At 42.2% G+C, this 13700-nt stretch overlaps 1 protein-coding gene across 1 annotated transcript in view; it reads left to right on the top strand.

Moving 5' to 3' along the window:
* The window catches only part of LOC103607577 (A disintegrin and metalloproteinase with thrombospondin motifs 12-like), a 96807-nt gene that overhangs the window by 65445 nt on the left and 17662 nt on the right, over window positions 1–13700 (top strand). The window contains exons 10-11 of the mRNA XM_008592068.1: window positions 3422–3598; window positions 6974–7117. Of these exons, the coding sequence (XP_008590290.1) occupies window positions 3422–3598; window positions 6974–7117 (321 nt within the window). The remainder of the gene's footprint in view (window positions 1–3421; window positions 3599–6973; window positions 7118–13700) is intronic.

Genomic DNA, 13700 nt, shown 5'->3' with positions numbered 1-13700 from the left:
ATGCTCGTTCATTTCACTGTACTTATCTGAACACTCTGTATAAATCCAACATGGAAAGTGTATCAGGATGACTTCGTAAATCAAAAATAACCCAAGAAAGAAAAGGTTGGGATTTTATTTTATCTCTGCCAGTGGCTCCTGTAAGCAAAGGGTATTTTTCATTTTCGCTCAGTTTGGTTTGCAAATCGCATCAGTTAAACAAACTGATGCAGTAACTGGAAAACTATCAGGCCTGTTTCCTTTCAACAGGGCATTAGCCAATCTTTCTGCTCCCATTAGCCTAGCTCACCTCCTCCCTCTGGTCCACAGGCTGCAGGTTAGGAAAACAGGAATACCAATGACTCTCCTCTAGGGCAATGAGAAAAGGAATGTAATTGGCTTTCAGCACACGACAGCAAACAGCATTAGGAGTAGAGTGAGTTAACAGGCTGCCACTTCTCTCTTGCTAACTGAATCAGAGGCCCTTTTGAAAACGGACCAGAAAAATCATAGACTGAGTGTCTTCACTTATTACTGACTTCAGTGTATTAATACATTTCATTTCCCACTGATTATGAATATGCTCTTGACAAAAGAGTAAGGCTAATTTGAAAATTAAATTTAGAAATAACAGATGGTAGCAACAAATGAAAAATAAGAAAATAAAACCCAGTTTTACACTTATGTCTTTTTTTAATTGAAACATTTTTTTTTTCCTTTTTGTCTTTTTTTTTTTACTGACCGGCAATGGGATCGCAACCCTCGGTGTTGCGCCCGCACCGCGCTCAGCCAGTGAGCAGGAACTGGTCTCCACATGGGATCCAAACCCTCGGCAGGAGCGCTACCACGCTCCCAAGCAGCGCACTCTCCAGTGCGCCACCGGGCCAGCCCGAAACATTTTTTTTATTATACATATTTGTGGGGTACAGAGTTATATTTCAGTTCATGTATACAATGTGTGATGATCAAATCAGGGTAATTAGCATATTCGTCATTGCAAAAAATCCGTTTCTTACATGGAGGGCATTCGAGCTCCTCTCTTCTAGCCATTTGATAACATGGTAAATTATTATTAATTATAGATAACTAGCTCGACTGTACACCAATAAAACTTATTTTCCTATCTAGTTGGTTTGTGTCCATTAACCAACCTCTCACTGTATACTTATGTCTTACAAAATTCCCTTTTCCTAATAAAGAGCCCTCTCATTTTAACCATGTGCTATTTCCTGTAAGTCCATTTTATCAGACAAATGCCTGCTTTGTGTAGAAACTATTAGTATGCTTTCTCATTTTTTTCACGGCTAATTTTAAATGAACAGTGACTTTTTTCTCTGTATGCTTACTGCATGGCAGGAAAGTGAAGTTTTTAATTTGTATTTTTGGGGGCTGTCTGTCAAGTGTTGCTTCTTTGTGAGAAGCTAAACACACTTGATTTATGGAAGCATTAGAGCATCAATCTGACCCCTTGTCACACAGACCCACGTGTTACAGGCCAAGGTTTGAAGTCAGGTGATGGTACAATCTGCCAATTAGCAGAAGAAGGGGGGTGAGGGGCAGTATTTCAGGATCTATTTCTACTAAAAAGTCTTGAGGAATTTTCTTTCCTCATCCACAACCCTATAACCTCGGCTGTTCCACCATAGCCAGAAAGAGAGCATGATCTTTTATCATGTAGAGAAGAGAATCAAATGAAAACATACCTTACAGCAATGGACACTCTTTCTTGGTTGCACATTTTCTCAGCCAAGAGAGAGATCACTGATGGAAGAATTAGAGGGTAAAGAAAGATACTCTTCATCTTGTGGTGACCAGAGATCTCTTTAGTCTATTGGGAGCACTCCCAGCTGGCCTTGCTCAGAATTCAAATAATTATTCAACAAATCCTCATGATGTCTGCAATTTATTGTCAAATACTTCAGCAAAATGAAAGATTACATCTATAGAAAGAGAGAAAGCAAATGAAGTAAAACATCACCTGGAGAGTCTGAAAACAACCAGACAAATCCATATTGACCATCTGCACTTTGCCGGGCCCCATGCGAGGTTCACAGACAGTCTAATAGAAAGGACAGACAAAATAAAGAAAAGTTGTTCCACATTTCAGGTCCCTGTGATGGAAACAGAGAAAGCACTGAGATAAATAACAAGAGAAAGTGCTTTCTTTAGATAAAGTGTTCAAGGAAGACCTCTCTGACTAGGTGTCATTTAAGCTGAGGCCTAAAGGAAGAGCAGTAGCAGGTAATGCTTAGAGAAGAGGAAGGACCATTCAGGACACAGGGGCCACGGGATGTATTGCGAACCCCAGGAGAATGTGGGGAGGAGTCTGGGCTGATGAGCACAGGCATCTGCCTCCTTCCCACCTACCAGAGGCCCCACCTGAGTGTGGGTAGTGACAAGACAGGCCAGGCCAGGACTAGCCATGAGAGACCAGGAGGAGGAGGCAAGATAAGACCAAGGGTTACGGCAGGCCCTAGAATTCTAAACAGACCAGAAACCAGATCCTGGAAGCTCAGCAGAAGAAGGGGCAGGTACAAATCAAATCTGTGTAGGTGGGGCATGGAGTAGCTGCCAAAATCCAAAAGGTCAGAGAGTAAACAAAAGCAGGACTCCAGAATAGGCCACGTAAACTCTGCTCATCGGTGACCCAGGCCCATCAATGTTTTTCATGGTCCAGAGAAGGTCAGCAGCCTGCAGGGAGCCGTGCGATCCTGTGACACAGCAGGCTGTGGGAAGCAGGGAGTCGGTGGGGCCTGTCTGGAGGAGGCAGGCAATGGCCGCTGCAGAAGGGAGGATGAGAAGGGACAAGGACAGGACTGCTCATTTCTGCGAGACGGGCAACCGAGCAGTTATTCAGTTTGTCTCCCTCAGAGAGGCCCTTTGTTAGTACCTATTCTGTACTCAGAGTCATGGAGAAAAGCCATTCTCAGCAGGATTCCAGGGGAGAGATGGAGGCAGTTTGGCAGAGAGCTCCCCCTGTGGCAATCCGAATGCCCCATCTGGAATGAATACAGACATCCAGAGGGGACGGCCACCCACCAAGACAGACTGTGCCAGCAGGCACACCATCCCCAATGTCTGTAATCTCCACAACAGCCTGGGAGGTCACAATTAGTACCCCACTTTACAGGTGTGACTCCTGAGGCTCAGAGCATTTCTGTGACTTGCCCAAAGGTTCATGACTAGTGAGTGACAGGACTGGAATTCTTACCCACTTCTGTCAGACATCAAAACCCTCACACTGTGTTTGCTGACACCGGAGCCCCGTCTGGAGGGAGCGGCTTGTGTGACTCCCTCTCTATGGCACGGGAGGGAAAGCAGGGTTCACGTGAACTAGACCTAACCACTCTTATGGCCAGAAACCTGGAGTCTCCAGGGTGGAGGAGAGTCGTGGCCTGATGCCCAGCTCTCAGGGATCACCTTTCTTTTGCTCTCCATACAGTGCTCCAGAAACTGCAGCGGCGGCTTCAAGATCCGGGAGATTCAGTGCATGGACAGCCAGGACCACCGGGGCCTGAGGCCATTTCACTGCCAGTTCCTGGCTGGCATTCCTCCCCCGCTGAGCATGAGCTGTAACCCGGAGCCCTGTGAGGAGTGGCAGGTGGAGCCCTGGAGCCAGGTATAGCCCCAGCAACTGGCAAGGGAGATAGGCCACCATGCTACCTGGCAAACCATGACTCCTGGTGTTGCTGAAGAGTCTAGAAGCCAGGGAAGATCACACTGTGTCATGTCAATGACTGGCATCCATTCAGACCCCACACTGTATGGAGGAAGCCGAACAGGTAGAATACTTTCAGGAGGTGAAAGAATTCCACTGAGAAGAGGCTGCTGTTTGGTTCCAACCATGACGATTCAGTTTTTTATTACAACCTGGTCTCCCAATGCGTATGTTGGGCAATTGGGGTTTGTATTAGTCTATTTCTGTTGCTTATAACAGAATACCTGAAACTGGGTGATTTATAAAGAAAACTGAAATGTATTGCTTATAGTTTCTGAGGCTGGGAAGTCCAAAGTTCATCTGGTGGTGGTGACAGTGACCCAGGGGTCTCACATTGCAAGATGGTGGAAGCAGAGAGAACAGAGAGTTCCTCATGTGCTGTCCTTTTAAAGAACTTCAGAACCACCTGACTACCATTTTTAATCCATTCACTACTGCACGGTCCTACAATCTAATCACCTCTTTTTGTGCCCCACCTTTCAATTACCACAATAGGATTTCCCACCCTCTTAACAGTCACACTGAGGACCAAGTTTCTAATACATAAAACTGTGGGACACAATTCAAGCTTCAGTGAGTTTTGGGGGGATATAATGAGCACAATGGCATGACTGAATAAGGACCACTTTGAGGAGAGTCACTCAGAACAGAGCCTCACACACCTCACCAAGGCTTCTGCCATCAGGCCTGGGAGCAATGGTCAGACCTTCTCCACACACAGTATAATTTTAGAGTTCTGTCTCTCAGTTAAACGTGAGGACCCTGGCTCTTTTGGGTCTTTGTTCTACTTTGGCACATGAAAGCAAGGTTACTGTTCTTTGAAGTATAATGGTCTCATTTTCCAACACACAAATGCCTCAATGACTAAAAAAATACTCCCAACTAAATCCATGCCTGGTAGAAAGAAGACACCCCCCCACCCCCCAAAAAAAAGAACTCAGCATGTTTTTAGTATGTCCATGAGCAAGGCACTTTATATACAATACTTGGTTTAATGCTGGCAATGACCTGGATGATAGGCTTTATTAATTCTATTTTATCAGGGAAGAAGCTGAGACCAAGAGAGGTCAAGAATCTTACCTGAGGTCACACAACTAGAAAATAAATGGTGCAGTATTAATTCAAGCATACACCACCGACTGCAATTCCTGTGCTCTTTCTGCTATAGAACCTAGTCCTGCCGTGTGCCAGGGAAGGGAAGGTAGAGAATCCCAAGCTGAGGACAGAGAGTTAGTGTTAAAGCCTATGGAAGACTGAGCCCCGAGAGCTATTTGCTTCCCACTGTGTCAAACTGATTCCGAAGGCTCTGGGCCATTGCCTGATATGTTCTGGGGCAGCAGCCATTGCTATCCCCTCTGTCTCCTCCTGCCCAGTTCTGGAATACCTGAAGTGCCTGCTACACCCATGCTCTGGGTCCAGACCTCTCCATGTATGCTGAGCCTACCCTGGACCTGTTCAGATGACAGCTTCCAGAATCCTAGAACCTGCAGAGGAGCTTAGACTGCCTTGTTAGAGAAATGGCATTTGCAGATTACCAAATATGAGCAATTAGATCTTCTTTCTGGTTACGAAAAAGATACATATCTTACGTTTCCTCAGTATATTCCCGGAGCCCTAACATGAGCCTGTTTCCTGAAGGCCTCCCACACTCTCCTTTCTGAATTGCTTTGTTCAGAACAAACCACAAAGTTGAAAGACCTCCCTCTGAGGAAGCCGTGAAGATGGGAAATGTAAAAGTCAGTCTAGTACCTGGAGCTGTTGAGGGACTGGGCATCTTTAGGTACTTTACCTGACCTACCATGATGCTGCTCTGCCTATATACAACATCTGATGGACTGCCATTCTGGGAATGCTCTGGACCCATTCAGTAAACATCAGCCAGCCCTGACTACCTCCACGGCACATGCATTTTAACTGTGGGAACATCTCTATACTAGTGGTGGTCAAATTTTAGCATGCTTCAGAACCACCCGGAGCACTTGCCAACACACAGATAGTTGGGCCCCATCCCCAGAGTGTCCAATTCCAGGGTCTGGGGTGGGGCCTGAAAATTTGGATTTCTCCTAAGTACCCAGAAGATGGTGAAGTTGTTGTTCAGGGGATCACATCGTGAAAACCACTTGTCCACACTTTCTTCACCCCCTTTTCCTGGAGATTATTTGGCCAGGTGGCCTTGAATCTATAGACACACATGCAGAAATGCGCAAGAACCTCAAACATGGGGCTCCTCCCTTCTTTCCTCATATAGGGTTAGAAACAGACTGAATAAATGGGAAAAAAGCCCATGTTGATTTTCAAAGCTGGAATATTATAAGGACAATACATTGGTTCTTTTACTGAGCATAAAAGGTTAATTGTGTATAATTTCCCTGTTTTCTCCGGTACCACCACACACTTAGTGCCCGACGTGATGGGCATGACGTTGGCTAGGCAACCATAATTGTCTTGTTGTTGTTATTGTTGTTACCATGCCATAACAGATTTTTCAAAGTGCTTTTCAAAGTATTCAAAATACTTTTCAAAGATTTTTGGTGAATTATTTAATTTCCTCCTAGAAACCTCATGTTTCCATAGACAATATATCTTATAAAATTATTCTAGTGAGCAAAATCTTGACATGGTTTAGAAATGTATCCCTTCAGGAATCCAACTTGTCATCTTGAATTTATTTTGTCAGCATTACAGCCAATGCATCAGAATCCTGAGCAAATTCATCAATTTCATTATTCCTAATACGGACAGAATTAATTCTAAAACTTCACGTAGTGGGAAAGGAAGACTGAATCCCATTTTAATACGAGGTGAACAAAATTGTATTGCAATTGTGTTCTGTTGGGCTGACAGAGGCAATCATAATTTAAAAATCAAAATTTTACATTTTTGTTTCTGGACACTTGTGCCAGAAGGCAAAATGCAGATAGCATAACGCCCATTCTGGAATGACCAGTCTTTGGGTTTTTAACCAAAATTCCTTCTTTTGACATACTGTTTGGCATTGCACCATTTGGCATCATCTGATTTTTCTCCTCCTCTTATCCTCAAGATTTTCTTCATCACCCTCCCTCCCTCTCTTTAATTCTTGTTTTACCATTGTTGCTTTAAACAACTAGGGTGATCATTGTAAGGAACCTGAAAGGAAGCTACAGATTTCAGTACAGATACCAATATTCCGAACAACACAATACACAACAAAAATTACAGTAAAACTTTCTTTCCTTATTTTTGAACATGTCACCACCCTGACTTTTTCCTAATCCTGTCCCTATTATGTATCAGTGTTCCAGGTCCTGTGGAGGCGGAGTTCAAGAAAGAGGAGTGTCTTGTCCAGGAGGCCTCTGTGACTGGACAAAAAGACCCATGTCCACTGTGCCCTGCAATGAGCAACTTTGCTGTCACTGGGCCGCTGGAGACTGGAACCTGGTAAGAGTCAGTGATAGATGTTTCATTTTACTTTAGCTTTAAAAAGGAAAACAACATTCATTTTCTTTTGATTGCAAAAGTAGTGTATATTCGTTGTAAACGTTCAATGTATTCATTGATTTACAGAGTGCTTCTATATACTTTATCTTTAGTACTCTTCTTCCATCTAATACCTCTAAGTCTGCTAAAAGTTAACCCATAGCTGCCGTAGGTCAATGTTTACTGTCTCGAGTTCAGAAGAGAAAAGATCAAATGCTTTCAAAAGAGAAAAGATCAAATACCAAAATTATTCCAGAACTGTAAAGCCTAAGGAAAGGTGAGTTTGGGGCCCCACACCTTGGATCCTCCGGCTTTTTCTAGAGCAAAGAATTGAGTATGTCCTGTATCTTTAGGCTTAGTCTGACTTCGTGGGTTTCAGGCCTCTTCTCACCCTACAGTTCAGTTTGCCAGAGGGCCAGCCTGCTTGATGGAGAGATAAACAAAATAATTAAACTGAAAACGAGGAAAAGATTTACTTTTCTTCCAAAGTTCATTTATTGCATAAATAACACTGTATCAGTGATAATGAAAATAAAGAAAATTCTCCCATAGACAGATTCTGCCATCATTCTGACTTTTCTTATCCTGGGTTCTCTAGAAAATAGGGTCTCAGGGCAAAATCTAACACTTCATTAGGAAATACAATGCCAGGGAAGCAAGACTGATAGAAAAGAGGAAGAAGGCAGAGAAGGAGAATCAAATATGAAGTGGGACATTACAGTCTCATTATCTTACCTAAGTGACCATTGCTTGGTGTCAGGAGCAACTGATTGTCTGCTAGCATGGGAAAGTCCTCTAAAAGCTGTATGAATGATGCCTCTTATGGCCATTTATCCAGGGGTAAGAAGGGAGAAGAGTTATCTTCTGGCTCCTGTCTCCCCTTGGATACAGTCTCACCTGGAGGACTATCATCCCCATGCTTCTAGGTTGTCCATGTGTAGACACTGAGCTGGTCCCATCATGTCTCATGTCTCATGTCTCATTGGCAGAAAGAAAGCCCAGAGTCAGGAGGTGAGAGGTACATGGTGTGGACATGAGGTGCAGGCCAGTGGGTTGTGCTTCCAGGAAGTTTGTCGCCACCTCAGCTGGGACAGAACACAGGGCCAGCAGCTGGGAGATGGGGGGATCTGATACACCAAGGCCTACACTATTAACATTTTTATAAAGTAGCTCATTTATGTGCAAGTATACTTTGATGGTTGTAATTAGAACATAGGCCAATGCAGTATTTTGCCCAGTGTAATGCCCCCAGATACTTTTTGGTTGCTATATTCTTAGTAATAATTGTTCATAGCTGCAGAGTTGCACCTGCACAGCTGTGATCAACTCGAATGCTGGTTCAAACTGGCAGTCTGCTGGCAGTTGGGAACATGAGGCACAATTGACTTGAATCTAAAGCTACACTGTCTTAGCTGTGTAGGAGAATGCAGGGAGGCATTATATTAGACACAGCAGCCTCATCTCTGGCTGCTACCTGAGGACACAACTTTATTTGCTTCCTGACTGGTACAGGGTATGCATGGCTGTCAAGAAATGAGAGCCAAGGCTCACCTTGACACACAGAAGCCTCAGCCTCAGCAGCCTCAGTTTCCTGACACTATTTTAAACTGTTTCACACATGCCTAAGGCCAAGTGCCAACTCACAGGCCCCCAGCATGGAGCAGTTCTAACCATTAGTAACTTCTCAGTAGACAAGGCAGTCTTAACTTTCCACATTTATCAGAACTCTGTAGCTACCAAGGAAGCCATTCGTCAAGGTCATTTTCCTTCCAAATAGGCTGAACAGGGTAAATGTTAACCCTTTATTCACAATAATATTCCATCAAAATTGATTGACTATAACTTACTTAACTATTGCTCTTTTGTCAAAGTGTCTGTCTATGGGCTACAAATAAATAGTTATCTAATTAATATTCACTGCCACCAGTAAGGTCTGAGTGCCATAGTCTAGCCATAAACCTCACAAAATTAGTTACTAACATCATGGTGACTCACAGATCCAAGGCAGCAGTGGCCTTCTCCACCCACACAGGCCTGAGCAGAGGCCGTGCTTTCTCCTGGCAGGCCTTGGCCCCAGCCACCAGGGAGTTTCAGACTGAGCTCTTCATAAATACCCTGGAGCTCTGTAGAACACTATGTGCATCAGTAATCAAATGTGACCACGAGAAGAGAAAATTTGCTACAATGTGAATAGTCATGAAAATGCTATAAGTTTGGGATCATTTGGGGGGCACAAAATCTCACAGATTAAAAACTACAAATGAACATGTTTAAGTCTTACTGTCAGTTCCCTGAGGGAGTTAGAGGTGACACTCTATTGAAGGTGGACATGGGTTGAAGTTTTCTTGGAAAAGCCATGTGTCAAGAATTCATCAATTGTGCATATCAAAGAATGGGGGTGGAGTGGGAGTGGGAGTAGCTAAAACCTATCAAGCCAGCCTTTGGTATTACTCCTGACCTCTGTGATTCATTATGAAGTGAAAAAAAATCAAGCTATGGATTAAACATACACATTTGCCCCTGTTACCAAAACTCTACTGAATAGGCAGAAGGGATAAAGATAAAACACCAAAAATGGTACGAATCCACAAAGACAAAGATGGGGGCAGGAGACAATAGCAGAGAGGGGGGTAGATAAAACTTCGGAAGCTAGAAACAGGTGGGAAAAGGGCTCATCTCTTAAATGATTAATTGGAAATACACACAATAAACAGTGTAAGAGAGAGGCCAAAGATCTTTGGAGAGTACGTACCCTGTGGTACCAGTGGGTGACCCAGCAGGTAGGCCTCACCGCCGCCACCTGACTCCATCCCCAGCCCCGCCGAGTGCACACTGATCAGAGAGGCACCCAGCCAGAGAGGTCCAAGATCCTCGGAGACTACATGCCCTGTGGTGCCAGCACATGACCCAACAGGTAGGACTCACCGCCGCCACCCAACCCCATCCCCAGCCCTGCCAAATGCATGCTGATCAGAGAGGCGCCCAGTGGGAGAAGCCCAAGATCTGCAGAGACCATGCGCCCTGTGGTGCCAGCACACAACCTAGCAGGTAGAGCTTGCCACCATCTCTCAACTCCCGAGCCTGGCCGAGCGCGTGCTGACCAGAGAGGCACCTCCCCTGAGAGGCCCAAGATCCGAGGCAACCATGCAACCAAGGCACTAGTGGGCAACTGAGCAGACACAGAGGCAGCCATACCAAATTGGGCGTCCTAGCACCATCCTAGCCAGACAGTAGTGTCAAACCAGTAGACTGTGAAATCCCCAGCCACGATGACTAAACATCAAAGGAAAGATACCAGAAATATGAAAAATCAAGAAAGTAAACCACCAAAGGGTAATAACTCTAGAGATCTAAATCCTATAGAACAAGAAGCCCTTGAAATGTCTGACAAGGAAATTTGAGTGATAATTCTAAGGAAACTAAATGAGATAAAAGAAAACTCACCTAGACAACACAATGAAATGAGGAAAAGTATACAGGACCTGAAAGAAGAAGTGTAAAAGGAAATCAATGCCCTGAAAAAGAATGTAGCAGAGGTTGCTGAGCTGAAGAATTCATTCAACCAAATAAAAAACACAACAGAGAATTTAACCAGCAGGCTTGCAGAAGCAGAAGAGAGAACTTCTGACCTTGAAGATGGGCTGTTTGAAATAACACAGGCAGACAAAAAAAAAAAGAAAAAAGAACTAAAAAAATTGAAGAAAATCTAAGAGAGATATCAGACAACCTTAAGTGCTCAAATATCTGAGTATGGGTATTCCAGGAGGGGAGGAAAAAGGAGATTGCATTGAAAACATATTCAACAAAATAGTGGAAGAAAACTTCCCAGGTATAGGAAAAGACACATATCTTCAGATTCACGAAGCTCATAGATCCCCAAGCATTTTCAACCCAAAAAGGTCTGCTCCAAGACATGTTATAGTCAAATTCGCAAAACTCATACACAAAGAGAGAACCTTAAAAGCTGCAAGAGAGAAGCGTCATATCACCTATAAGGGAGCCCCAATCAGACTAACATCAGACTTTTCATCACAAACCCTAAAAGCCAGAAAGGAATGGGATGATATCTTCAAATTACTAAAAGACAGAGATTGCCAGCCAAGAATACTCTACCCCTCAAGGCTGTCCTTCTGAAATGAAGGGCAAACAGTATATTTCTCAGACGAACAAAGACTGTGGGAGTTCACTACCACACGAACACCCTTACAAGAAATTCTCAAGGGAGTACTAGGTTTGGTACCTGAAAAATAGCTACCACTGCCATAAAAACTCAAGAAAAATCAAAATCCACTAGTAAAATTAAAATGGCAACAATGAAAAGAAAAAAAAAGTTATCTGCAACCCAAGGAACCAACAAATATAGAAGACAAACAATAAGTCAGAAAGAAAGGAACAAAAGACACTTAAGACATCCAAACAAAAAATCAATAAAATGCTAGGAATAAATCAACACCTTTCAATAACAACTCTTAATGTAAAAGGATTAAATTCCCCAATCAAAAGACACAGACTGGCTGACTGGATTAAAAAGGAGGACCCAACTATATGCTGCCTTCAAGAGACCCACCTCACCCATAGAGACTCACATAGACTAAGAGGGAAAGGATAGAAAAAGATTTACCATGCAAACAGAGCTGGAGTAGCTATTCATATATTTGATAAAATAGACTTTAAACTAAAAACAATAAAAAGAGATAATGAGGACCACTACATAATGATAAAAGGATTGATCCATCAAGAAGAGATAACAATTGTAAATATATATGCACCCAATGTCAGAGCAGCCAGATTTATAAAACAAACTCTATTAGACCTAAAGAAGGAAATAGACAGTACTACCATAATAGCAGGTGACCTGAAAACCCCACTATCAATATTGGAAAGATCATCTAAGCAAAGAATCAGCAGAGAAACACAAGGTCTAAACAACACTCTAGACCGAATGGACTTAGCAGATATCTACAGAACATCCCATCCAACAACCTCAAAATATTAATTTTTCTCATCAGCACATGGATCATTCTCCAGGATAGATCACATGTTAGGTCACAAATCAAGTTTGAACAAATACAAAAAAATTGGAATTATCCCATGTATTTTTTCAGACCACAAGGTATTAAAGTTAGAAATCAATAACAAACAAAATTCTGGAACTATACAAACACATGGAAATTAAACAGCATTCTACTTAATGACATATGCGTCCAAGAAGAAATCAAACAGGAAATCAAAAAATTTATTGAAACTAATGAAAACAATGATACATCACACCAAAACCTGTGGGATACTGCAAAAGCTGTACTAAGGGGGAAATTTATCACGTTGAGTGGTTACTTCAGAAGAATGGAAAGATGGCAAGTGAACAACCTAATACTTCACCTTAAAGAACTTGAAAAACAAGAACAATCTAATCCCAAAGTTAGCAGATGGAAAGAAATCATTAAGATCAGAGCAGAACTTAATGAAATTGAAACCCAAAAAACAATACAAAAGATCAGTGAATCGAAAAGTTGGTTTTTTGAAAAGATAAATAAAATTGACAAACCATGAGCATGGATAAATAAAATAAGAAGAGAGAATATCCAAATAATGAAAATTAGAAATGAAAAAGGTGATATTACAACTGATACCCTGAAACACAAGGAATCATTTGAGACTACTATAAACAACTAATGCTAACAAATTGAAAATCAGGAGGAAATGAATAAATTTCTGGACACACACAAGCTACCAAAACTGAGCCAAGAAGATGTAGAAAATCTGAACAGACCAATAACAATAAAGGAGATTGAAGTTGTTATCAGAAGGCTCCCAAAAAAGAAAAGACCAGGACCAGATGGATTCACAGCCGAATTCTACCAAACATTCAAAGAGGAATTGACACCAATTCTCTACAAACTATTCCAAAAGATAGAAACAGAGGCAATTATCCCAAACTCATTCTATGAAGCAAACATCACCGCAATACCAAAACCAGGTAAAGATACAACTGAAAAAGAAAACTACAGGCCAATATCCTTGATGAATATGAATGCAAAAATCCTCCAATAAAATACTAGCTAACAGAATACAGCAACACATATGCAAAATTATACACCATGATCAAGTGGGATTCATCCCAGGGATGCAAGTTTGGTTCAACATACACAAATCAATAAATGTGATACACCATATTAATAAAATCAAACACAAGGACCATATGGTCATCTCTATAGATGCTGAAAAAGCATTTGATAAAATTCAACATTCATTCATGACAAACACCTTCTATAAGTTAAGTATAGATGGAAATTTTCTCAACATAATTAAAGCCATATATGATAAACCCACTGCCAATATCATCCTGAATGGGGAAAAGCTAAAAGCTTTTCATTTAAGAATGGGAACTAGAAAAGGATGCCCACTCTCACCACTCCTATTCAACATAGTGTTGGAAGTACTAGCCAGAGCAATCAGAGAAGAGAAGGAATAAAGGGTATCCACATTGGAAAAGAGGAAATCAAACTGTCCCTCTTTGCAGATGACATGATCCTATATATCGAAC

This window comes from Galeopterus variegatus, unplaced genomic scaffold, assembly GCF_000696425.1.
Source record: "Galeopterus variegatus unplaced genomic scaffold, G_variegatus-3.0.2 Scaffold7553, whole genome shotgun sequence".
Classification (NCBI taxonomy): domain Eukaryota; kingdom Metazoa; phylum Chordata; class Mammalia; order Dermoptera; family Cynocephalidae; genus Galeopterus; species Galeopterus variegatus.
The sequence above is the reverse complement of the archived record's forward strand: the minus strand, read 5'-3'. Positions and strand labels throughout refer to the sequence as shown.